Source organism: Odontesthes bonariensis, chromosome 1 (assembly GCF_027942865.1).
Source record: "Odontesthes bonariensis isolate fOdoBon6 chromosome 1, fOdoBon6.hap1, whole genome shotgun sequence".
Taxonomy (NCBI): Eukaryota; Metazoa; Chordata; class Actinopteri; order Atheriniformes; family Atherinopsidae; genus Odontesthes; species Odontesthes bonariensis.
This window is the reverse complement of record NC_134506.1, coordinates 26,624,579-26,650,120: the sequence shown is the minus strand read 5'-3', so window position 1 is coordinate 26,650,120 and position 25,542 is coordinate 26,624,579. Positions and strand designations below refer to the sequence as shown.

Genomic DNA, 25,542 nt, shown 5'->3' with positions numbered 1-25,542 from the left:
TTGACAATTCAATTAGCTGTAAACAAATTTTTGTCTTGAACTGCATTTCCCTGCATAGATGAATATTATCTTTGTGTATGTCAGGTTATTGTGCATGTGTTTTTTATTAGTGTAAATATTAATAGTAGTATTAGTATGGTTTTGTATTTTTATTTTATTTTCCGTTTGTCCAGGTTTCAGACAGAGGTCAACTATGACACCCTGGAGATCAGGGATGGCCCCTCAGCCTCCTCTCCCCTGATCGGCGAATACCACGGCACCCAAGCGCCTCATTTCCTGATTTCCACATCCAACTTCCTGTTCCTGTTGTTCAACACGGACAATAGCCGCTCTGCAGCAGGCTTCAGCATCAGATATGAAAGTAAGACTGATTGGCTGACTGATAGAAATATTTACTACAGATACATATACACTCACCCTCTTGTCTCTGTTGTGTTTGTTTGATGTAATTTGCAGGTGTGAAAATGGAGTTGGACTCGTGCCTCGATCCTGGTATCCCAGTCAATGGTCGTCGTCATGGCAGCAGCTTTTCCATTGGCTCGCGTGTCTCATTTACGTGTGATCCAGGATACACGCTTAGTGATCAAGAGCCGAATGTGTGTGAGCAGAATCATCAGTGGAGTCATGCTCTTCCCAGTTGTGATGGTTAGAATCTTTCTTTATTTCCAGGCCATTGCATTTAGCTGTTGGGGAACATGTCACATGATGTCTTATATTCTCTAAGCACAGAAAAATGTAGTTATCTAGAAAATGTCAAGGAAAGAGAAACATTTTTGGAATTTTGCATACATACAGGCACAGTAGGTCAGTGTGGTCATTTTCCCTCAAAATATAAAGCCTTTTTTTTAAAATATCCAGACTTGTTTAAAATGAAAAACAGTGCAGAGGAGGATTGTCAATACACTTCCTTAAAGCTATACTAAATCCTATTGAAATGTAGTTATCTTCACGTCTATTTAATCTTAGACAAACTCTGTGCTCAATGATAATGGAAGCTTTAGAACCGAAGGTTTTAATTTCGGTCACTATGCATGGCAGCTAAGGATGGCCGCCACTTATTTTTCTGGTTATTCGGAGCCCATGAGGTTTTTTCTCATCTCAGTTAATATAGCACAACTGAATAAGGTGAGATTACATTGTCCGTGGAGAAATGGTGGAACATTAATAGATGTTGCTGTAACTGCAGTTACTAGGCTCTTTTCCTCAGATGCACCTTTTCAGTTGACAGTTCAGTAATTGCTTACGCTTGCATTGACACAGGAGGGTGGAGGTTAATAGGTTAGCACACTCTGGACAGGTCTCCATTCAATCACAGAAAAACCACGTAGAAACAGATGACCACTAACCTGTACATTTTTTTTGAGTCAGCAGTTAACATAATGACGCCTTAGCAAGCTAATATACGCATGTGTCATAAATTCAAATTAAGCCCCAAGCATGTTCAAATCCAAACGCTGTTTTCATGTAGACACTTGATCAACTTTGAGCTAAACCAGATTAAAAAAGCAAAAAGAAAGCAAAACCCTCTTTTTTTAACGTTTTTTCTTCTAATTTTTCAATCAAATGAAATAGACTTATTTACAAATAATCTGCACACCGATTTGTTTCTGCTTAGTTGCTAATGTTGATATTTATCTATAGTGATACTGGCAACGAGTGACGAATACTGCAGCAAAGTCATGGTCATACACAGCTCCGTATCAGTTTCACCAGTCACCTTGTGCAGTGGAAGCATTTTCAGCACAGTACCTCTTCCACTACCTGCTCTCTGCTTGTTTTGAAAGGGGAGGAGATTTCACTATTTGCCTGGCAGCTGAAGTGTTGATTGTACAATCAGTCCCCACTCCAAGGCTATACGCTTCTTTTTTGACCCAAGTTGAGCATTCAGCCCCAGTGAAACGATGTAGGTCAAAGGGCGGTAGAGAAACAGATGCTCAGTGGCCACTCGCAGGCTACAGGTTTCCCCACAGCTCATGCTGTCAAGGAAGATGAGCACACGGCGTCTGATTTCATATGCCGATTAGAGAGAGTCCAATTGGAAACCAAAGTTAGGATGTCTCTGCTCAGAAGTGAGTTTAGGAGGATTGCTGCCTCAAACTAAGTAGTTTTAAACAACCACTGCAACATTTTCAATTTTCAGCCCAGCTTGACATGTCAGCAGACGGCTGTCATATGACGAGATACATCATTTCTGAAACAGACTTCTCTGAAATGTTATTTGAGAGTAAAGTATTTTGCTCTTTGGATAAGATCATAAGGGTAAAGTCATGTGTCAAAAGTGTGTCTGTCAGCAGTTTTTATTTATTAATTACTTACCATCCCTTTCTTTCTCATTTAAAGGAAAGGTTGATTTTTTTTTTTAAGCATAGTTTGTAACAGTGGGAAGAAACAAATTCAAAAACCTTGTAAAAAGTGAGCAACTTTTCTATCTCCACGCAAAGAAGGCTTAGACACAACGTCTCTTTATTATTAGAAGAGTTAATACCTAATGCAAGCCATTTTACACCCCCACCAAAATGAATTATTTTGACAATATTGTGTCTGGAAAAAAATGGAAGCCACCCAATGAGCATGTACATGCCATCCTCTGTTAGTAATGCTACAAAATCTGTTGGATCCAAACTGCTCGTCTTATTCCTACAGGTCAGCTGAATCATCAAATAGATCATTCAGAACTGAGGGGGCTCTTTAATGTGTAAGGGAGAATACCGAAAGAGCACCTTGACATTTTAAAGGTTCGCAGTTTGCGCCAAGACAACAACTAGTTAAAGGTGACCAAAGTCACAGTTGCTCTTACAGTAAGAAATGCCACGACTTCCTCTCAGAAGCAGATAATTACAGACACAGGGAATTCTGAAGGCAGAGGACGATGTAGCTCAAGTCTTGGTTAATATCTCTATGTGCTGTATGTAGGCCTACTTCTCGTCTTTTTGAAAAGCATATAAATATAACTTTACGTATCTGCTTTCCTTTCATAAAACTGTCAACCTCTTCCTCTCTAGTTCTTGTTCGTTGCAAACCTTTTGTCCTGCTCTCTTTTCATGCATAGACGTACTGTACAGATCACAGTTCTGCTCTTGTTCATGAACAATCTTGCTTCTCCCACACAGATCATTCATAAAACTGAAGTTCTTTATGCAGCTACAGTGTGCACACAGACATGTATACATGTGCCTCTCAATAGGGTTTTTGCTTAGACCGGATGAGAGAATGAAAATATACATTTACTAGTTACTGCTCTCCAAAACACAGTTTTTTCTTAAAGCGAGCAGGTCGCATCAAAGGTCCTGTGGTTCGTTGATATATATTAGATAAGATCCGGGGAAAAAAGGGAACTACAGTGACTGACAGGGAGGTAGAGAAGTATAAGTAAAGGTAGGTAGGTAGATAGATAGATGATTGATTGATTTTCAAAAACATCAGACACTCAATGATATAAAATAAGAGAAGCTGGGAGAAGCTGTATCATTGCTTTTTTTTATCGGTTAGAAAGCGCTTTTGTTCCTCTCTAGAGATATACATATTTAACCATCAGACAGGAGGGACCTTAACAGTGAAGAAAAAGCTTTTGTCTGTGATTTAGTTATTGGATCGGTTGGTTTCACAGCTGAGAAAAATACTTTATTTTTTCCGTGCCAGTCAAACACCTTAAAGCACTTCAATTTAATTAAATCTAACTGAATTGAGCTGAATAGAACTGAAAGCAACAGAGGCTCTCCATGAGACAGAAACAAAGAGTCCACATATTATCTTAGTTCAGCAGTCTCTAATGCTCTGAAACCCCCTTTTTATTCTCTATTATATTACTATAGTGTTTTCCATTCTGCTCTGTGCCAAATCATTTCTCTCCATTTCCACATCAATTTTAGACGTGAGGTGTCTGGTTACACACGCAGTGATATCTCTCTCTTTTTCAACAAAATCACTGTTGCTGCTCTGTCACCTCTTAGCTCTGCATTCTGTACATCTCTACTCTTTCCTTCTCTCTGTATCTGTGTAAAATATGCATTTCCCACCTTTTGCTGTGTACTTGCCAAAGTTCTGCGTTCCCCTGTAAAGCCAGGGCATTTGGTAAAACCAGCATGAGTGGTTCACTGCGTGCCATTCTATAAAGTGGTTTGTTCACACACAAATGCCCGCATGAAAGTATGTTCCCTCTCAATGAATTTGATGATGTGATATTAGAAACAGGATAGACACATATTTTCCTCTTGTTTAGTAAATGAGATGGTTTTAACTTTTTATTTTATTTTAAAGCTATTAGCATATTTAGAAGGGTTATTGAGACACCACATGGGAACTGAGTGTTTGATTTTTTTCAAGACCGTATGTTTAGTGTTACATGCAAATATATATATATATATATATATATATATATATATATATATATATATATATATATATATATATTTTTTTTTATGTTATCCCTTCCTCCTATATAACCCACCAATAATGTGTTTATATTGCCAGAAAATAACCCTTCATTTTGTGCATGGAGGACATGTCAACACCAAGCTTAGTTCTTAGCTCAGGGAATTTGACCTTGTGCAGAATTTAAAAGGCCAAATGGGTTTTAATTCCAGGCCTTAAGAAGAGATTTTATATTCAGACCAGTGAAATGTATCATTATGTGGTGACCTTGCTGGCATAATAGAGACATTTCTTTATTTCATGTGTTACAGTGACACAGACGTTTCTCAGAATTTGTTGACCCAAATCACGTGTGCACTGAGCTAAAAAGTGATTTGGGTCTTTTTTTTTTTTTTTTGCAACAGAGAAAGAGAAACTTTTTTTGCTCTTTTCCAATCTTCTTTGTTTGTCATGTTTGTTTTTTTGTTGTTTTTTCAGCTCTATGTGGAGGGTATGTTTTTGGCAAAACTGGAACGATTCTCTCTCCTGGCTTTCCCGATTTCTACCCCAATTCTCTTAACTGCACCTGGACGATAGAAGTATCACATGGGAAAGGTAACAACACTCATACACAGATATAATGAAAGCACTAACTGTAGCTTTGAAAAATACTGTTCTTTCGTTCACGCTTTTTATGATTATAAATGTGTTATTAATCATGGAACTGCTCACTGTGCAAATAGATTATGAATATGTCTATCTGAATAGGCTAAGACTTGTGCATAGCACTATGTATATTTTCTGAGCATTTCTGCTTCTCCTCTGTTCAGCTGTTGCATTTGTGTATCACTGTATAACTCTCTGCATTAATCTGCTTGTTTATCTATGCTATTTATCTGCCCATTCATCGATCTGTCCTACCATCCATTTATCCAGGAGTCCATCTGGTTTTCCACACTTTCCATCTGGAGGAGAACCATGACTACCTGTCCATCACTGAAGATGGCAATTTCCAGATTCCTGTGGCTCGACTTACTGGCTCAGTGCTGCCCCCTAGTGTTAAGGCTGGACTCTACGGGAACTTTAGCGCTCAGCTACGATTCATATCAGATTTTTCTATGAGCTACGAAGGACTCAATATTACTTTCTCAGGTAAGGACACCAGACTGGGACAAATATTATGCCTTCAGTGCACACTCTACTGCGAACATACTAACACCGTTCAATGGATAGACTTAATGCTCACCTTATTTCTTCTTTCAAATATTTCACCAACTGTAGGCCTCAAACTCTTTTATCTAGTTGTTGCACATATACCACGAATGTGAGGAAGGATTTTATTGTATATTTATTTTTTTATATTTGATTGGTATATTACCTTAAAAATTTACCTGAAGAGGGGAAAAATGAAAAGGTGAAAAAGGTGATACAAGAAGGCTACAACCTAAGCTGTATGTTTAAAACCCAAATCAAATGCCTTTTTATGCTGATCACTCTTCTGATAATTGTCTAAGACATCATGTAAAACTTGAAGAAAATAATAAGACATATTAATGTATTTCTGTTTAGAGAAGCCCCTATGCACTTAAGGTTGGCGCGCTGTTTAGTAGGGTGTATATTTGTCAAACACGTGCCTTTGTGTTTTCATTTATAAAACTCCAAAATATCGATCTCCATTTTTCCAAGTACTTTTTATTAAGCAACACAAACACAAACACTCTGTCAGAATCAGTTGGCTTTTTCAGTAAATGTCCCTTTGGTGGATTGTACTCTTGGAACACACTCTGTTCCACGTGGAACTTAAGACCTGTTCAGTTTTCCATTAGTTAGGTGTATCTGTGGGGTTTTTAAGGTACCATCAGCTTTAATATATCAAACTGATAACCTCAGGTTTTGAATGTAATGTTATATTTTGTTATTGACAAACAGGCTTTATTCTTCTAACACCTACAAACTCTCTTGGATTTATAGAGTACGACTTAGAGCCATGTGAGGATCCCGGTGTACCAGCGTTCAGTAGGAGGATGGGATTTAGATTTGGAGTCGGTGACTCGCTGGCCTTCTCTTGTTTCCAAGGCTACAGACTTGAGGGGGACAGTAAGATCACTTGTCTTGGAGGTGGCAGGCGAGTCTGGAGTAATACACTACCACGGTGTATAGGTAAGACACTATTGAGAATGACTGACTGCTTTATCGCTAAAGATGTATTGGCACGTTAGACATGGGTGACACATTATTATTAAGTTGGTCTTTTTTTACACTCAGAACAGACAGAACACAATAAAGATAATAATTGGAAGTGTAAAAAGCATATTCTAAGTGATTCAGCCTTCAGTATTTATTGCATTTTGGCGGTCATATCTTCTGCGACTGGTGGACAATCAAGTACAAGTTGCAAATTGACTTCTTTACAGTGGGAATAAGCCTAGAGGTAAAGTATCAGCATTTTCCTGGGTGTAATTCACCAGTATTTTATTGATAAGATGGTGGGAATTTACTGTTATGTGACCGGTTGACTGTTGGTTTTATTCGCCAGGATTTTCCTGTTAGCAGGTTGTAATTTGTCGGAATTTGATGCCGATCAGTGTTTCCTGGGATGCTGCTTGTAATTTATGAGACTCCGACTGGTGGCTGCTGGTAATTTTCAACCCCCAAAGAGAGCAGACTGAAAATGCTGTAATGGTATTATTTCTCAAGAGATCAGGCCTGAATAAGAGGGCACCGAGCAACAGCAGCTGGCAACAAGCACTGGGTTCATCTCTCTCCTCGTCTTCTTTCTAAATGTTCTGCTCTTTAGCGCTCCATCTAGTTCTAACTTTCTCTTTCTGCTCTTCTCCCTCTGTGTTTGGAAAGTCCTTGGGTAGATAATTAGGGCATTAGCTTCTTCATGGGAAGTGTTAATACTGCATCTTTTGTTACTCCCCCTTTCCCCTCTGTAATTTCTTTATGTACATTTTAAAAAGAGTCTAGTCTGTCTTAGTTCATCTGCTATTATTTCTTCTATTCTTGCTCTTCCAGCTCTCTTTTAGTCCTGTTCTTCCTCTTACTAACAATCTTTTAATTCCCTCCCTCCCGATAGACTGATTTCACTTAAAAAGAATCTATAAACAATGAATGCCGGTTGTGTCCTTGCATTTTTGCCCACTGTAATTTGCTGTATAAACAACAGAATCAAAAATGTTTATTGATTTAACAAATGATAACGATTGAATAAAACTGCATCACATCCAGTGTTTGTAACATTCTTATACACCGCCCTTCTCATTTTTGTTTGGTGGTCCTGCTCAGTGGGAATCAAAAGCCTGTTAAGCTTTCTTTTTTTTTTGTCCTTTCCACATTTAAATTAGACAAAACTCTATTTGCACAAAGTTCCACTTATTTGAATTCCTTAACTCTGATAGGCTCAGCACCTGCAAGATAATTCCATAAAATTTCAGACAGGCTTTTCCTAACAAATCAATCCAGACCTGTTTTTCATTTTTCTCTCTTTAATCCTTTGTGGATTATGTTTAATTGCTTTGCTTTTGATTGTGTTTTTGCTGTATCTTATCCTTGTTTTTCTTTTTGCATTTGAAGGAGCATGTATTTCAGAGCAGTGCTTTTAAGCTGTCTTACGTAGTTTATGACTCATTTCGTCTTCATTATTGTTCTTACCTTTACCAAGGTTGATGAGTTTTTGGGTAATACTGGCTATGTACTTTAGCACTTTCATCTCTCTTTTTCATGTGTGAGTCATATTTACACTGTCTGGAAAGAATTGCTATGGTTTTGACCATCGCTGTGCACTCACTTTTACTGTCTTCCTGTAGCTGAGTGTGGAGCCTCTGCACTAGGACCAGAAGGCATTCTACTCTCCCCAAATTTCCCCTCCAACTACGATAACAACCACGAGTGCATCTACCGCATCACTACTGAAAAGGGTAAAGGAATCAGGCTGAAAGCTGAGAGCTTCTCATTGCAAGATGGAGACTATCTGAAGGTATGCTCTCTTTATCACTTTCTATCTCTCTCTTAAACACATTCACACAAGCACACAGAACCACACGTTTGTTGAAAAATGACAAACTTACCCAGGTGGAAAATCTGTAAATGTGTTTTTTTTTTTTTTTTTTTCATGAATTCACACACGCAATGCATATGGTGGATTATATAATCAAAATTGTCATTTGCCATTTATTTGGAGATTGTACTCTGACACTACTTTACTGAATGCGCATTATAACATTACAAGCTTGGCTTGTAAAATCATACTCGACAAAAGTTGTTTGTTGTTGTGACAATACCAAACTGGTTATTGGTGTGTAAAATTTTGATATATTTGTTTTATATGGCTATTACAGGGGAAAAAAAGGCTTGTTTTGTGTTTATAGGCAAAACAAATTGCAGATAACAGTCAGCAGTAAAACATCTAATTATGCAGCCTCAACTTTGAAATTGACCTGTACATGTAACTCCAGTTAATATTAGTCACTTCATCACATCCCCGTGCTTCTGAGGACTCATCAAGAGGTACAGTTCCTTTCATGAAGTCGAAACAATTTGGAACCGATCAGACAATTTTGGCAGGTATCTATACTGAATTTCCCATATGTTAAACCCTTTCTTCGATTGTACATTTATTAAGCCCCCCCACCACACAGTCAGCAGATTTTTGTTCCAGCCATGCATACCTGGCCTGATTAAACTGTCAGAGAATGTGGATCCTGTAATACTAGGAGTAGTGCAAAAACAAGGCAGGTTTCGTCTACCTGTTGGATGTATTAAGCATTTGTGTAAGAAGCAATAGCCTCCCTGCAAGGGGTTATAACCACTTTCTCTGTTAGTGTTGATGGTCAAACTGCTGCAGTGGTCAAACTGCAATGATCACATGAGAATCGGAGGCGGAAATGATCAATTTCATCCTTCCAGCCATCTAAAGAACCCTCCTTGGTAAAATATTGTTGTATTTGAAGGTTATCCTTGGCTTTGATATACTTTTACTTGCAGCCTGTGGTAGCAGTAAGTGAAACTACCAGCTGTAAAACAAAATACAACGGAAAGAAATAGAAAAAGTTTTACTGAACAATGTACTATCTTATGCAGGTGTGTGTGTGTTATTTTATTTTTCTTCATCAAAAAGGAATTGTTTTAAAAATGACTGAATGAAAGCATGAATAGATGGTTCCTATTGACTGTTCATATAACTTGTGCAGTGTCAGCTGTAACTGGAGTGGGTGTGCTGTAACCAGTAACCAATAATTATTATTATTCTGTCCTTGTCAAGGAGCTCTGAGAGGTGTTGAAATAGAGCGTACAACTAAGAAAATTGCAGATTTTTTTTTTAATCTTGTGAACTAGTGCATTTGGCCATTTCAATTGGGAGAATTTTGTGAGAACAGTTTTACTATCTAGATGTATCCCTATAGACATTGTCTAAAACTGTTTATATTCACAATGTCTCTTAGTGGTATTAGGCCTGAGGGCATGGTTAAGCCAGTATGTGGTTTGAGAGTATTATCAGTCTTAGGCTCTGATCATTGGCTGGGTTGTTGGTGTTTAGACTGCATTAGCAGGGCTCTCCCTGACTTTTAGAGAGGCTTAATGTCATTGTAAATGCCGGAAATGTTCCCAGTGGTATAGGTATTAAAGGGAAAAAAAAAGGGGGGGGGGGGGATCTTTAAGGAGAGTAAATTTACACCAGGATGGTTTATAGACATATATATGCTTCAATGCCATCAGTATGTTCCATCACACTGATTTGTGAAGAAAAATGTGACAAGAAGCAAGAAGCCAACTTGCAAAAGTTTCCACATTTTACATTTTCTAGCTTGCTAAACACACACGCGCACACACACTCACACACATACATACAAAAACGCACAAGTCTTGATTATAACCCTGCCAGTGGGGACTCTCCATTGACACAATGCATTCCCTAGCCACTAACCTTTACCACTACAGCTAAATGCCCAACTCTAACCCTAATCCTAAATCTTACCATAATCTAATTCTAACCCTGACCCTAAAACCAAGTCTTAATCCTCAAAATTCCTTTGTACTCAAAGAAACAATATTTCTGCTCCCACGTTCAAGTGCTGTGAATTAGTATGCAGTCAGTTTTTTGTCAATATCATGTAGGAAACACTGAAGAAGACAAGAAGAAAGTTGTTCTTTATATGCTTCCACTCCTATGAAAGCTGCAACCAAACATTTTTATTTTTTTTATTTTCCATCCATCTGTATGTCAGAGTATGGATCATACCTGACACATGGATGAAAGAAGAAGAGATTTGCATTCTCAGCCACATTCGTGAAAGCAGATCTCTTGAGCATTTTCTATGGAATTAGTAAAAAGAAGCATCATTGAAGGAAAATCCCAAAGTTCCACTCACTCAAGCTAGCAATTAGCTTGCTGCTCCCCAGGCTAACAGTAATGGTGCTAATTCCTGTGTGTAACTGAACACTCTGAACACAAACCATTTGTTTGACAGTTCCTGCCAGCTCGAGGATAAAGCCTTCTTTAACTCCTGAACCAGCTCATTACTATTCCTCTTGCCGTTGGCTATGGTTTCGCCATAGCACTGTCAAAAGTGGACTTACTTAGGCCAATTTGCCTAAAAATGTCACCTAATGCCGTGCAGGCCCTTATTTACTCAGATTTACTACACAAAGAATGAAAAAAAAAAAAATTTAAATGGGAGAGTGGAGGAATTGTTACGATAATAAAGGTCACAGGAAAACATGTAAGAGGGAGTCAGACTGGCAGAGGGAGGAGGGGCAGCAGATGGTGACATGTTGATTTATGGGCTGCAGGGCTTTTCATTAACCACACTGAGTTTTACAGAAACAGAAGAGGAAGAGAGAAAGCAACACAGCAAAATGCAAAACTGTGAAGGGGAGGAACATGTACGGAAAAATGAAGTTTAGCAGAGTAACGCTACTGAGACTGTGACACAATTTCATACCGTCCCCCTCCATATTAATGTTTTCCATCACAACCACATACTTCCATTGACTGTAGCTACATGTAGAGTTGTCTCCTCTCTCTGGCACTTGTAATGATAGAACACTACATCACTATAATATATAAATATAAATAACACTGAGTGGACATTTGGTAACTGAAGATGCATGATAAAGTAATGATTCTGCACATCAACCCTTCAACTTCAAACGTCTATCTAGCCATGTTGGGTTTCTGGCTTCCACTGCTCCAACCTGTTTCTTGCAATGTTAATCGAAAAATGAATTACTCAAGTGGTTTTGTCTGTGTTTTATATTTATGTTTGTACAGCTACAAGTTTACGTTTACATTCCAATCAGTGAAAATTTTCTTTAAAGGTAAATACATTTAGTCTTACAATGTTACTTCTGTCCAATGATTACTTTTTGTGTTCCTAAATGAAAGCTATCCTGTCTTGACTGTTTTCTTTTCATTATTGATATTTCAAATGGCTCTGACTATTGTTTTAAACCCCTATTCTCAGTTATATTGTAAAAAATAGAAATACTGAGGCTTCTGGCCTTTATGGATGATTTGTTAGATGCACGCACAGTTCATGCATTTCACAACACATTTCTTGCAAATGACTTTCTCTGTAAAAATTTTCAATATTTTTCAAAATATGAACAAAAATTTACAACACTTATCCCAGCTGGAGACATCCTCTAATGTGAATAAACTGCTTTTTATTTTTCATTCAGAGCTGTAGCCTACAATCTTCTCTTTTAGTACAGACATTATAGTGCTACACAAATAAAGCCTCTGGTCTTTACAACAGGCACAATACAAGGATTAAAGTACCTAATTAAAAGCACAAAATTCTTGCTCCATCACTTTTGATAGTGGGAAAAAATATAAACACATATTTCAAATACGGTAACCAGTACATTGAGGTGCTTTCTGATGTCCAGTCCATAACATGTGTTATTCATGTTCTGCAACTGTGTTTTGATCAATAGGTGTATGATGGAGTGAACACTTCATCCCGTCTCCTTGGCAACTTTACACTTGATGGCATGATGGCTCATGTCATCAATAGTACGTCTAATCACCTGTGGCTGGAGTTCAATAGCAATGCTTCTGGAACCAATCAGGGCTTCCGCCTCACTTATACAAGTGAGTAATGTTCATGAAATCATATAAAGCAAAGCGATAGTACAACTAGTTTTTCTTTTCTATTTGCTTTTTACACCCATGGTTTATGAACCTATGTGCTGTTTGTCCAAGACTGGCTCCTTTTACTGCTTTGCTCTTACACACAGTTTTTCACATACACGCAAGTAGTAGTTTGCTATGCTCTGAGTAGCACATTATGAAGATTCTTCTGAAGAGATGTTTTAATTGAAATCTAGAGTGGTTGTAAGTGTGTTAGATTGCCCTCTTGTATACTTCCTGGATCTGCCCAGTGTGTCTGTCAAGTGATATTTGAGTGCTTCTGTTCATATCAAAACAAAACAAGTGTCATGCACTCCAACCTGTCTTTCCCATTCCTTTCATATTTAACAGCTGGGTTGAGATCAACTGGTTTTCCAAGTAATTTTTGTTCAGCAAGCAAGAAAATGAATTGAGCATATGAATGCTTGAAACAAACTATTTTACTCCCACAAACATGCACAGACATGTACAAGCTCCTTTTTAATAGCTTGGAAGACAGCCTGTTAAAAAGGTAAGACCAGCTGCTGTGTAAGTCAAAGAGGCTATTAAAGGAACATTTATCTGGAAGTCATTTAAAGTAGGTGAGAATAACACATCTGCAGTGGAAGAGCGGCTGGATGAAGGGACAAACAAATTAAGGTAGATAAAAAATAAAGAGAAAGGAGGGAGAACCAATATCCATCCATCCATTGTCACCCGCTTCTCCGAGGTCGGGTCGCAGAGGCAACAGGTTCAGGTGAAAAACCCAGACATCCCTCTCCCCAGTGACACTCTCCAGCTCCTCCTGGGGCATGCCGAGGCATTTCCAGGCCACAAGGGATATATATTCCAGCGAGTTCTGGGTCTGTCCTGGGGCCTCCTCCGAGTAGGACGTGCCCAGAAAACCTCCAAAAGGAAGCGACAAGTAGGCTTCCTAAACCGAGAATGCTCAACTCACCTTAGCTGACTCATTTCAATGTGGAGGAGCAGTGGCTCTACTCTGAGTGCCCCCCAGATGGCCGAGCTCCTCACGCTGTCTCTAAGACTCTTAAGCCGCTTGTATCTGCAGTCTCGTCCTGTCGTTCTCTACACACATCTCGCGACCATAGGTGAGGGTTGGAAAAATGATGGACCAGTAAATTGAAAGCTTCACCTTCCCAACTCAGCTCCCACTTTACCACGACGGACCAGAGCCGTTATTATAGCTGACAAAGCCTCAGTTCGTCTGTCCATCTCTTGCTCTAACGTGCCATCACTCGTGAACAAGATTCCCAGATACTTAAACTACTCCGCTTGAGGCAGGGACTCATCCCCAACTCAGAGAGAGCGTTTTTTCTGGTTATGAACCATGGTCTCGGATTTGGAAGATCTGACTTTCATCCCGGCCGCTTTGCACTCAGTTGCAAACCGCTCTAGTGCACGCTGAAGGCCTTGGCTTGAAGAAGCCAACAAAACCACATCATCTGTAAAAGGCAGAGATGCGACCCTGCGGTTCCTAAACCAGACGCCTTTCTCTCCACAACTCCACCTTGAAATCCTGTCCATGAAAATCCCACACAGGATCGGTGACAAGGGGCAGCCCTGGCAGAGTCCAACATGCGCTGTAAACTAAACGAATTTGACTCAGTGCGAGTAATGCGAACACAGGTCTTGCTTTTGTAATACAGAAAGTTTATTAAAGTGTCTCCAGTACCCCATACTCCATCAGCACCCCCCACAGAATTCCTTGGGAAACACGGTCATAAGTCTTTTTCAAGTCCACAAAAAACATGAGGACTGGATGTTCAAACTCCCATGATCACCTCAGTAACTCTGCAAGGGTAAAGATCTGGTCCACTGTTTCACGACCTAGGCGAAAACCACACTGTTCCTCCTAAGTACGAGGTTCAACAATCAGTCGGAGCCTCCTCTCCAACACACTGGAGTCGTGGGATCCAACTACAGGAGGATCACTCTCTCCGGTCCCCCTTCTAACAAATGGGAACCACCACCTTGGTCTGCCACTCCACATGCATTGTCCCAGACCTCCATGTGACAGTGAAGATGTGCGTCAGCCACGATAGCCCCACTATGTCTAGAGCCTTTAGTATCTCAAGGCGATTCTCGTCCACCCCTGGCGCTTTCCGTCTGGGAAGCTTTTTAGAAACCTTAGCGACTTCTACCAAGGTGATGGACGAGTCTTTTTCCAAGTCCTTAAACTCTGCCTCTTTAATGGGGGACATGCTAGTTGGATTGAGGAGATCTTCAAAGTGCTCCTTCCACCGCCCGACAATATCCTCAGTTTCCGTTCAGCAGTTCTCCACCCTGGTCAAGCACAACCTGGAAGCCTTTCCCTGCTTTCCCTTTCTGTATCATTGAATGGTTTGCCAGACTAACCAAAAGTCCTTCTCTATGGCTTCTCCGAATTCCTCCCACACCCGAGTTTTAACTTCAGCACCGACCAATGCTGCGGCCCTTTTAGCCACTCTGTACCTGTCAGCTGCTTCAGGTGACCCCTGGTACAACCAAGCCTGAAAGGCCTCCTTCTTCAGCTTGAAGGCTTCCCTCACTGCTGGGTCCACCAGCGGGTCCTCTGGTTACCGCCACGACAGGCACCAACAACCGTCAGGCCACAACTCAGCTGCATCTGCTATGAAGGGTCCTCAATATGATCCATTCGGATTCCATGTCCCCAACAATCCCTGGTGTGTGAGAAAAAAAACTTCAGGTGCGAGTTAAAGACCTCACAGATAGGGGCCTTCACCAGACCTTTTCTAGTTCACCGTCACTACTTGTTTTGGGATAACAAGGTCTGTTCGGCAGTCTCCCCCAGCCAATGGATCAAACTCACCACCAGGTGATGATCAGTTGAGCACAGAAGATCAAAAACAAAACATCTCTCAGATTCAAATTCAGATTTCCAGGTCACCCCATCATTGCCAACATGGGCATTGAATTCCCCTAGAATAACCATGGAATCCCCAGGTGACACCCTCTCCAGGACGCCACCCAATCAGCAATATTTAATAATCCACAATGTTAAAGGCTATTTAAAAAATAAAAAAACATCCACTCTTGACAAAAACAGAAAAAGATGAATTGAGATCCATATGTCTAATGGTTGCAAATGATTTGACACTTAAAGACACAAATGTCAACTTCCACTTCATTACATTGAAAAGTTGCTCACTGTGAACCACACTGAACCAAGCAGGACTCATTTAAAACACCTCTATTTGAAGATATGTATAAAACTTAAGATTCTGACCAGCACACACCACAGCAGTAAATGCAGCTGGAGTGGGGTTTACTGATTTGGGTTCGTTAAAAATGTTGCCATAAGACTGCTCATATACTGCATACATAGCTGAACCTTTTCTGACAATGATAAGCTCACAGTTTAGCAAGTATAGCCAATACACATACACACAAAAAAAATGTTGGTGAGATTCCTTGTTTATCCCTGTCTTTGAGGTGAGACTGTTTCATACATTTTGCTATCTTCAAAATGCAAGGTATTTGTGCTGCATGTGAATTTGATGCATTTGCATAGTTTCACAGGGAGCACATTTCCAGTTCATAAATATAAACTCCTTGTGCTCCTCAAAACCATCACTACTATCCTTACTTTCATTATAGGGAGAGACCTATACATTTTTAAAATTTCTCAGAAACAAGTATATGACTAGAAGTTGAAGAAGTGTTCTATAGCTTTTATTGCAGCTGTGGGTGGTTTTAGCATTCACAGTATGTTCAAATTTAGAACTTCTGCATAAGGAAGAGGGATTCAGGAGAATAGGACCTTATCTTTTCCCATCCAGGACTGAATTGTTTTGTTAATTTATCCATAGGCATGAAGACCAAATCTTTATGTGTTTGCATACCTGTGTGTGCGTGTGTCTTTTTAGGTTTTGACCTAGTCCGCTGCGATGAGCCTGGTGTTCCTAATTATGGATATAAGATCCAGGATGATGGTCATTATGCCAACACCTTTGTTCTGTACTCCTGCAATCCCGGATACAGTCTCCATGGCAGCAGTACACTGACTTGTCTTAGTGGTGACAGACGTGTCTGGGACAAGCCACTTCCCTCCTGTTTTGGTGAGTATGCCTGCAAAGATGTACGTTTTCCTTATGCATCAATAATTCAGAAGTATACAAAATACAGTTCTCCAAGAGTTTAGCTGGGAGAATTAACAGTCAAAGCCACTAGATATTATTACTATTTTATGCTAAAGACTTTGACAGAAGCCTCAGCTCGTCATTCTCTTCTCAGCATGCACAGTAAATAGCAGAGGTGGGAACAACTCGCTGATTTACAAGTCACAAGTAGGTATCAAGCCTTTCCAATCAAGTCTCGAGTCAAGGTCCCAAGTAAAGACATGTGAGTCCCAACTCGTGTCCGAAGTCAAGATGTGGAAGTCCAGAGTCAGGTCCAAGTCCTAAACTTTGAATTTTTGAGTCCTTAACAACTGCTTCTTAAAAGGTGCATTTATTTGCCAAAGTAAGCAGCAAGTGCAACTGAACTTGATCAAAAATAGAAAGTGCTGGAGTTGCATTTAACACAAATAATACCTGGGACTACAAAAAAATAGAAATATGGATTAAAAAGCACCCATTATTTAAACTAGCAAGCAAGAAAACTTATTAAACCATTAAGCTCATGTTAACTACCCACTAATCACCGTGACAACCTTCACTTATCGTTCTTTATGTAGCTTTTAAATGTCAAAATCGAACGTTGTTGCCTCCCCATCTGGAATTTTCGACCTACATGTCTTACATACTGAAATTCGCTTCTTGTTAATCACTTGGTAATTTAGGTAAGCACACAAAATTACCTCAGGTATTGTTTGTCCCAACTGGGTCCCAGTAACGTCACGGTAAATCTTGGTACATCTCTTCTGTGACTTCACTGTATATTTTAGTGGATCTGGGAATACTGGATAGTTGTTGTAAACGGCCTGGAAAATAATAAAGTTGATTTATTTTAATTTTCAGTAAGTCAATTTGAACAAGGTATTGGAAACTTAAAAAAAAAAAAATGACACAAAGCGTTTTGTTTGCTGTGAAATTTCAAATATTTTCAAGTCAAAAGGCTCGAGTCTAAGTGAAGTCGCAAGTCATTGATATTAAAGTCCGAGTGGAGTTGAAGGACAAAGTCCTTCATGACTCTATCAAGTCCAGTCAGAAGTCATTGAAATTATGACTTGAGTCCGACTCATCAAGTCATCTGATTCGAAGTCCACACCTCTGCTAAATAGAACATTTCGTCATGAGAGACTCAAGACTATGTAAAACAATATGATAGAAAAATCACATTGATTAATCTATATTTTTTGCTTCTTCAATAAATTCAAGTTAAAACCGAATCAAATATGGGTATCACACCATTTAACAGCTGTTTTTTCGAGTGTACTTTTTTGGACATTTGCTCTCCTCTTATTTAATTCTAAAGAACAGATTTGTGTTTTTTGAATGCTTCTAATTAAAAACGACCAGAAAAGTGGTTTATTGTTTGTAGTGGTTAGTTCTGTATTGGGAAATGTGACCTTTGTTTTTTCATTATTAAACAGCTTAACTCAACTCAATACACATTAACAATGATAGGATTACTGATTATTATAAAACTTGTTCTGACAGTACTTTCAGAGAGATACTATTTATTCTCAGTCTTTGACATTCATCATAACTGAAGGTCTTACACTGTTGGTATGCATATTTCTTTCTAAAACATCAAAATTACTTAAAGTAATACTATGTAACATTTCTACCTTAAAATAACAGCTTGAAAAAAATTGTGCGGCTAGAATGAGTTTTAATATTACGATTGGCCTGTCTCCTATGCCCTTCGGGGGTCTGAGTTGGAATAACTGCGCTATGTAACTTTGCTGGACCGGCCCGGGAGCTGAGCGGAAGTACTTGCTTTCTGGCACACCTACCGCAAAAACAAATAGACCCCTCTCACGCTCCCAGGTATAAGGCTAAGCTAGCGCAACATTGTCAGTACGATTATCATGGCAGAGGCACCGAAGAAACAGAAGACGACGTTGACTGAGGAAGCAAGGAAGAGAAAAAGAGAGGCAGACAAAGCAAGAGACCAAACTAGAGTTGCTCTTGGAACAGCCTGTAGGGGGAGCTCCATAATGGGCTTTTTGAGAAGTTACATTGTATTACTTTAAATCTGAATAAACAAGCGCTATTTACAGCATTCATTTCTAACATAAATGTTTTGCAAACACACTAAAATATTTTTCTGCAAAGAAAGTTTAAGCATAATCTGTGAGAGCTGACTGGAAGCATAATGTACTAATCAGACACCATGTGACAGCACCTGTGCAATCAATACCATCTTTTTACAGACGGTAAAATATATTTTCGAGGTTTTGAGATTGATTAGCTGCCAGAGGCCAGATTTAACTTTAGCTGGCACTTGGCTTCACTTAATTAGATTTGAGAGAAGTACGTCAAATGATTCCGTGGCTTTAACTTTGGGAGCTTTTTTTTTTCTTCCCCATGATTATGGGCCTGTGTTGTTTTGTCTTTTTACTACAGCATGTACAGTTGGTTAATTTGAATCCTTATTATCACAGAGCAACCACCAGTAACGCATGAACTGGTGTTGATTTGTATTGTTACAGATGTGTGTGATGCATAAACAGTATTTGTATGAGTTTGAATAAAAATGGATATGTGTTTTTGACTGGACGAGGGTAAAACTGTGTGTGCAAGTGGGTGTGTGTGTGCAGCAGTGTTGGTCAAGTTACTTTTAAAAAGTAATTAGTTACAGTTACTAGTTACTGATCCCAAAAAGTAATTGAGTTAGTAACTTAGTTACCACATTGTAAAAGTAATTAGTTATTCAGCAAAGTAACTGTGGCGTTATTTTTTATGTTCTATAACGCTGTTACGTTCTATAACATCTTTAACATCAAATATGTTTATATTAACTGATTGAAGAATAAAAACACTATATACAGTCATTTAGAACATTCGGTATTTATTTGAACTCAATAGATTGCAGCCTGCCATATGATGCATAGAAATAAAAACATAAATTTTGACAATAAAATGGTGATGGTGGTCACCTGTTTCTGACCCGAAAAATCGAGTGTTGTTTGTTTTCGAGTGGCTCCGTCTCCTTCGCTGAGGCTCACGCTAGCTGCATTTGGGCTTGGGGTTGGGTTAGCAGCTGCAGAAGCAACAAGTGTCATACTCGCATGGGTTGATGTAAGGTGCTTCATTAGATTTGAGTTACTTGAGGCAGACGTGGATAAAGTTTTTTTCCCTGGGCATAGCGTGCATGTTACATACACATTCTTGCCTTTTATCTCCACGGGTGAGAAGTAGTGCCGGTACTTCCAGTTAGAGAACGCTACCTTTGAACTTCACTGGCTCGTCGCCATCGTCGCTGTTTAGTAGTAGTAGTCAGCGCTTGCAGTGAGACAGCGTGGGCAGGGCATGATCCGCCCACACAGCCAATCATCATCGCATTTGCAACGGTGTCATCATCCCCACCCCTGCTCTCTCCAGGTAGCTGATGTGTAGCCGAAAGCCTACAACCAAATTGTAGTAACGCGGCACTTTATATTCTCAGTAACGATAACGGTGTTGTAACGATGGGAAAAGTAATTAATTAGATTACTCCGTTACTGGAAAAATAACGCCGTTAGTAACGCCGTGAGTAACGCCGTGACTAACGCCGTTACTCCCAACACTGGTGTGCAGTCAGTGCCTGATTTGGAACTGCCTTATTTCAGGTAATCCAGCAACAAAGGGGATACTTGCTGGCAGATCCCTGGTTGGATTACCTCTATAACAACCTTTATTCTTCTTTCTATTTGTCTTTCTGCCTCTCTGACAATCTTCTTTTTCTCCCTGTCTGGCTCTCTCCCACATCGATACGTATTAGCATGGAGATCAAGAAATGGCCTTGCCTCAGGCTGTTTCCATGCTGTCTTTCTCTGTCTTTTCTGACTCTTTCGCTGTCTCTCCCACATTGAGTCAAACATAGTGATGGTCTACCTATGTGGTCCTCTTTTTGCTGTTCTCTCCCCTTACTTGCTCATAGCTGTTTCAGTCAACCCTTTTTCTGCAGCTTTTTCCATGTGTATTTGCATGTTCCTTCTATTTCTTTTCTTGATTTCTGCTCTTATTGGCCATGTCATACTAAATTATATTTTTTATATATACTGTTTTTTTCTGTTTCAGTGTCTGTCCCTCTTTCTTTTCCTCTGTTTTTTAGGTTAAAAAAAACTTAGCAGAACACTTCCTTTTTCCTTCTGTGTTTTGCACCAACAAGGACTGAAACAGCTATTGGGTGAATGTGTGGGTGAATGAATTAAGATCTATGTACAGCACTCTAGCCTAACTATATAACAGTTTTAAGTGCGTTTCTGGCCTTGTGTATAATTGTGTGGTTATCTGTTACTTCCTTTGTTTTCGTGTGCACGTGCATATGTGTATTTGTGTGCTTTCCTCTCAGGGTAATGCAACTGCAGTAGATTGTCCTTGTCCTGATATTGTGCATTATGGGGTGGTAATTACAATGCCCGCTTAACTCACAGAAAAGCACAAATTACACATATATATGGCTCTCTCTCTCTAGCAAAATGTTTCCTAATCAGCAGTGATCTTCCGGCTCAGTGAGCTACCATGGATACTATGTAATACAGTAGCATATTGATTTCACATCTGCTCTCAGACCTTTTATTGTGTTCTCACTCCTCTGTCCCTCTCAACAGAACACGGTAAAAAATGGCCACGTTTTTTGTTTTCTTAATCCAGTTCTCTCCTGTGCTTCTGCTAAACCTAAAGAGAGCGTCTTAAGGCATAAAAGCCACCAACCTTGCATACAAATTACAGTTTTAATGTCCTACATCAGGGGTTCTCAACCTTTTGCAAGCGGGGCCCCCCCTAAGATGGTTCATTGCAGTTGGGGCCCCCCCTCCTCCCGACACCACCCCTCCCCCTTCACGGCCCCACCCCCACGACACGTTACGTTACGTGACGTGACGTGACGTGACGTCGCAGGCTCAAAATACTACCCCCTGGTAAATTTTAAATGAAACTAGTCAAACAATAGTCCAACTTCTTGCATTTTCGAGGAGGGAATTTTCGTGATTTTTTTTTTTTTTTTTTTTTCCCTCATCCTGTAGTCTACTCGCGCCCCCCCGTGAGTGTGTCCGCGCCCCCCCAGGGGGGCGGGCCCCACCGGTTGAGAACCACTGTCCTACATCATCAGAACCGATACTGAGTACAGCTGAATCCATTCCTCCCACATTATTTCACTTGCTGATGCTCAGCGCAAGGTATAATTTGAGACCCGTCCAACTCAAGACGTTAGTCACATTTTGGTACCGCAAAACTGTGATCCCCTCTAATTTTAAGAATCATGATAAAATCCATGAACACTTTGTGCAAACACTTGTGCAAACTGATGTATAAAATACACTGTCATGGTTTTACCTCTACAGTATAGTCATACATGCACAAGGAGAACGTGCAACGTTCACCAGATAAGGTTCGAACCAGGAATAGGTTTTTCTGCAAGGCGAGGGTTCGAACCACTGCATCACCAATCATATCTACAACAGAGTTTGCAACAAGTTTGGTAAACTGCAAGAATTCTACAATCTAACAGTGGGCTTGCCTCTAATCCATGCTTCCCCTTTTCTCCTGTCCTTTTAGCGGAGTGTGGAGGTCACATAACTGGAGCCGTGTCTGGACGGATTTTGTCTCCTGGATACCCTGCTCCATATGACAACAACCTTCACTGTACCTGGACGATAGAGGCTGACACAGGCAAAACTATCAGGTGACTAGAAGACCTTTTGGTATACACTTAACTAGACTATTGAGCAGCACATAACAATACTATCAAATTGAACTTATCATAATGTATATCTTACCTTCAATGGCGACGCAAGGTGTGAAGAAGGATTATTGAAAGGGGAAGGGAAAAAAAGGGGCTAACACCTAGTCACAGAACTGCTTTGTTGTTTCTGCCTGCTGGCTGTGAACCTCATCAGATTTACATAAGTAATAATAGCGGCATCATAAAGAGTAAAAAAAGAAACTACCTGATATTTTTCTTATGATATATTCACTAATAAGTGATAATAAGTGATGAATACTTAGTGTGAAAGCTACTGCTGTGTTTAGGAGTGCAGCACATTAGTCATCACATTGTGGCAACTGCTGATGGTTGTACTTCCACGTCTGCTAGTGCGGTGGATCTGTCCTCAGCTGTGCTTCATATTATTTATCAATTTACTGCCATTACTGTTAAAAACTGACTTTTTTGTTTGTTTGTTTTCCCAGCCTCCATTTTATTGTCTTTGACACGGAGGTCGACCATGATATTCTGAGAGTTTGGGATGGTCCATCGGGACTGTCAGACGGTGGGATCCTGTTAAAAGAATGGTCTGGGCCAGCCTTGCCTGAAGATATCCACTCAACTTTCAACGTACTCACACTGCAGTTCGATTCTGATTATTTCATCAGCAAGCAAGGATTTTCTATACAGTTTTCTAGTGAGTTGCTTGATGTCTTAATCAGAACTACTTACATGATTCTACTAAATCACTCATTTTAGAGGCTGCCCTACTTAATACCACATTTCTATTTACAAAGAAAAGCCAATTACTACATTAGTAATTAAATGAGTTAATTAGAAAACTCATATATTTTTTTTGTTAATATATAAACCCTATTAATATTGGCAAACGGATAATTAATCTGACTTTAATACTTCATTTAACAAGATTTCTGAAAACCTCGAATGAAAGAATCAAACAAAGCATTTAATATATGACCTTGGGATGCAGGCTCACTAAGTGGAGTACTGAGGGGAGCCCACCAGAGAGTTGTGGCTCAATTTTGGTTGTATTACACAACTGTGAACAAAACACTGTGTCATGCTTAATCTCAGATGACATAACACCAGAAAGCAAGATTGATTTTGGATACCACACTTTTGTGCTTGCTACGACTGATTTTTTTATATATACAGTATGTATATATATATTACTATTTTCAATGAGTGCACTAAATACAACCCATTGCTGCTGTTCTACTTTTGATCTTTGTGAGCAAAGTTAAGAATTTTTTTTGGGGGGAAAAAAAGAATGTCTGGTGAAATGTGGCGAAACATGCACATGACAGAAGTTTGCCCTCGGTGCTCTATGTCAGAAAAGCTTTGTGTCACATGTGGTTATTTCTGTGTAAAGGTCTACGTTAAACCAAACCTTAAGAATAAGAAGAAAGGAAAGAATAAAACAGAACTAAGTCTAAAACTAATGTGATATAATTGTTTTACTGTGGGACACAGTCATAGTTATAATCTCTCATTGACTGGGCAGAATTACATTTCATAACTGTAGCACTGACAGCGAGATTGACAGAATGTTGTGACAGTGACTTAATATTAAAATGAGTTACAGTCAGTGATCTCCACATGTAAACAATTGATTAAAGATGGGTAAACAATGCCCCAATACCAGGGACAAAGGTCAGTTCACCAATAAGCAAATAATCTAAATAAGTGGCACGTGCAATAAGAACATGTATGCGTGTAAGTATGACTTTTACCAAAATTCTTATTCTCTTTTTTCCACTTTTTTTCATTTGACACTGCTTTACACACAGAAATACACCTCATGATGCTTGTTCAACTTTACCATTTTCTACCTATACAATTCCCTCTTGAGCTGTTCCAACTCTAACTCCTCTGTAGTTCATCCGCCTGCTTTAGTGTGAATACATGTAAACTCCAACACACATAACTGACTTAAAATTTCATGGAAATTTACATCGACATATTTACATGTGTCTTTCTCTGTCACCTCATCGCTCCATTCACCCCATATTTAAAACGATAAATATTTACACTCACTAACATGCTAATCAAAGCACTTCTATTATATTATTATGGTAATGACTCCTTATTTTTGCCTCCATGTTGATTTACGAAAGCATTGCCCTCGTTTATTTGGAAAAAGGTTCCAGGATTTATTGAGCAGGGGTGACCATCCTACAGATTTCTCTCATGTTGTCTTTTCACTTTCCCCTCTGTCCAGGTATATGTTGAACAAAGTATAGTATGTTCTTTGAGAAGCACAAGATGATAATGATTTGTTTAGCCATGCACCAGCTGTTGGACTATTTGTAAAGGATCATTTCATATGCGTAGTGTGACTATAATTCAGTCCAGCTTGCATGTAGAAATGTTGTAGTAGCTTTTTTCCCAAAAATTGCTTATCATTCGTCTTCTAGGCAGCCGGAATAGGTTAATTGTAAAAGAATGTATACAAAAATACAAAATGCAGTGCCATAATTATGAGTGCCCAAGGTATATAAACCCCATAATACATGTTTTTGGACTAAAAAATATCATCACCCGGCTCACAGACTGCAACATAAAATGCAGACTGACAAAAGAGTGTCAAAGATTATGAGTTTAGTTTTAATAAAAAAGGTAACCGAGTTATTGTCAATTTATACATTACAATGTTGTTGTTGACCCAGTAAGCCTCCACTGTCATGCCTCACAGTATATCCTCACCTTCACAGGTGAAGTCAATCAAAACAATGAAGAAGATGAAGTTGACACGTAACAAAAGTTTCTCTGGGTGCCACTGCAAGGCCAGTGGGAATGAAGAGGAATGTAGCAAAAATGAAAACAGAAATATCCATCCATCCATCCATCCATTTTCTATACCCGCTGAATCCGTCGGTCGGGTCGTGGGGGGGCTGGAGCCTATCCCAGCGGTCACTGGGCGAGAGGCGGGGTACACTCTGGACAGGCCGCCAGTCCATCACAGGGCCACACAGAGACAAACAAGACACACAACCATACATGCTCACACTCAAGGACCATTTTAGAGACACCAATTAACTTAACATGCATGTTTTTGGACAACTGAAATATCCAATTTACTAAAGTATTCAGACCTCAACTTAGTACTTGGTTTGACTTTGGCTGCAGAGGCAACAGGTGCTCTGGGACTGAGAGCTTTGCAAACCTTCCATTTGTAAGTTTCTCCCTTTCTTCTTGGCAGACACATTCAAGCTCAGGCAGATCCATTGCAAAACATC

General features: G+C 39.5%; 1 protein-coding gene across 1 annotated transcript in view; it reads left to right on the top strand.

Moving 5' to 3' along the window:
- The window catches only part of LOC142378168 (CUB and sushi domain-containing protein 1-like), a 445,101-nt gene that overhangs the window by 311,673 nt on the left and 107,886 nt on the right, over positions 1-25,542 (top strand). Inside the window, exons 19-28 of the mRNA XM_075462406.1 lie at positions 174-361; positions 457-645; positions 4,849-4,965; positions 5,287-5,502; positions 6,322-6,510; positions 8,160-8,329; positions 12,292-12,448; positions 16,354-16,545; positions 22,135-22,261; positions 22,768-22,979. Coding sequence (XP_075318521.1) covers positions 174-361; positions 457-645; positions 4,849-4,965; positions 5,287-5,502; positions 6,322-6,510; positions 8,160-8,329; positions 12,292-12,448; positions 16,354-16,545; positions 22,135-22,261; positions 22,768-22,979 — 1,757 coding nt within the window. The remainder of the gene's footprint in view (positions 1-173; positions 362-456; positions 646-4,848; positions 4,966-5,286; positions 5,503-6,321; positions 6,511-8,159; positions 8,330-12,291; positions 12,449-16,353; positions 16,546-22,134; positions 22,262-22,767; positions 22,980-25,542) is intronic.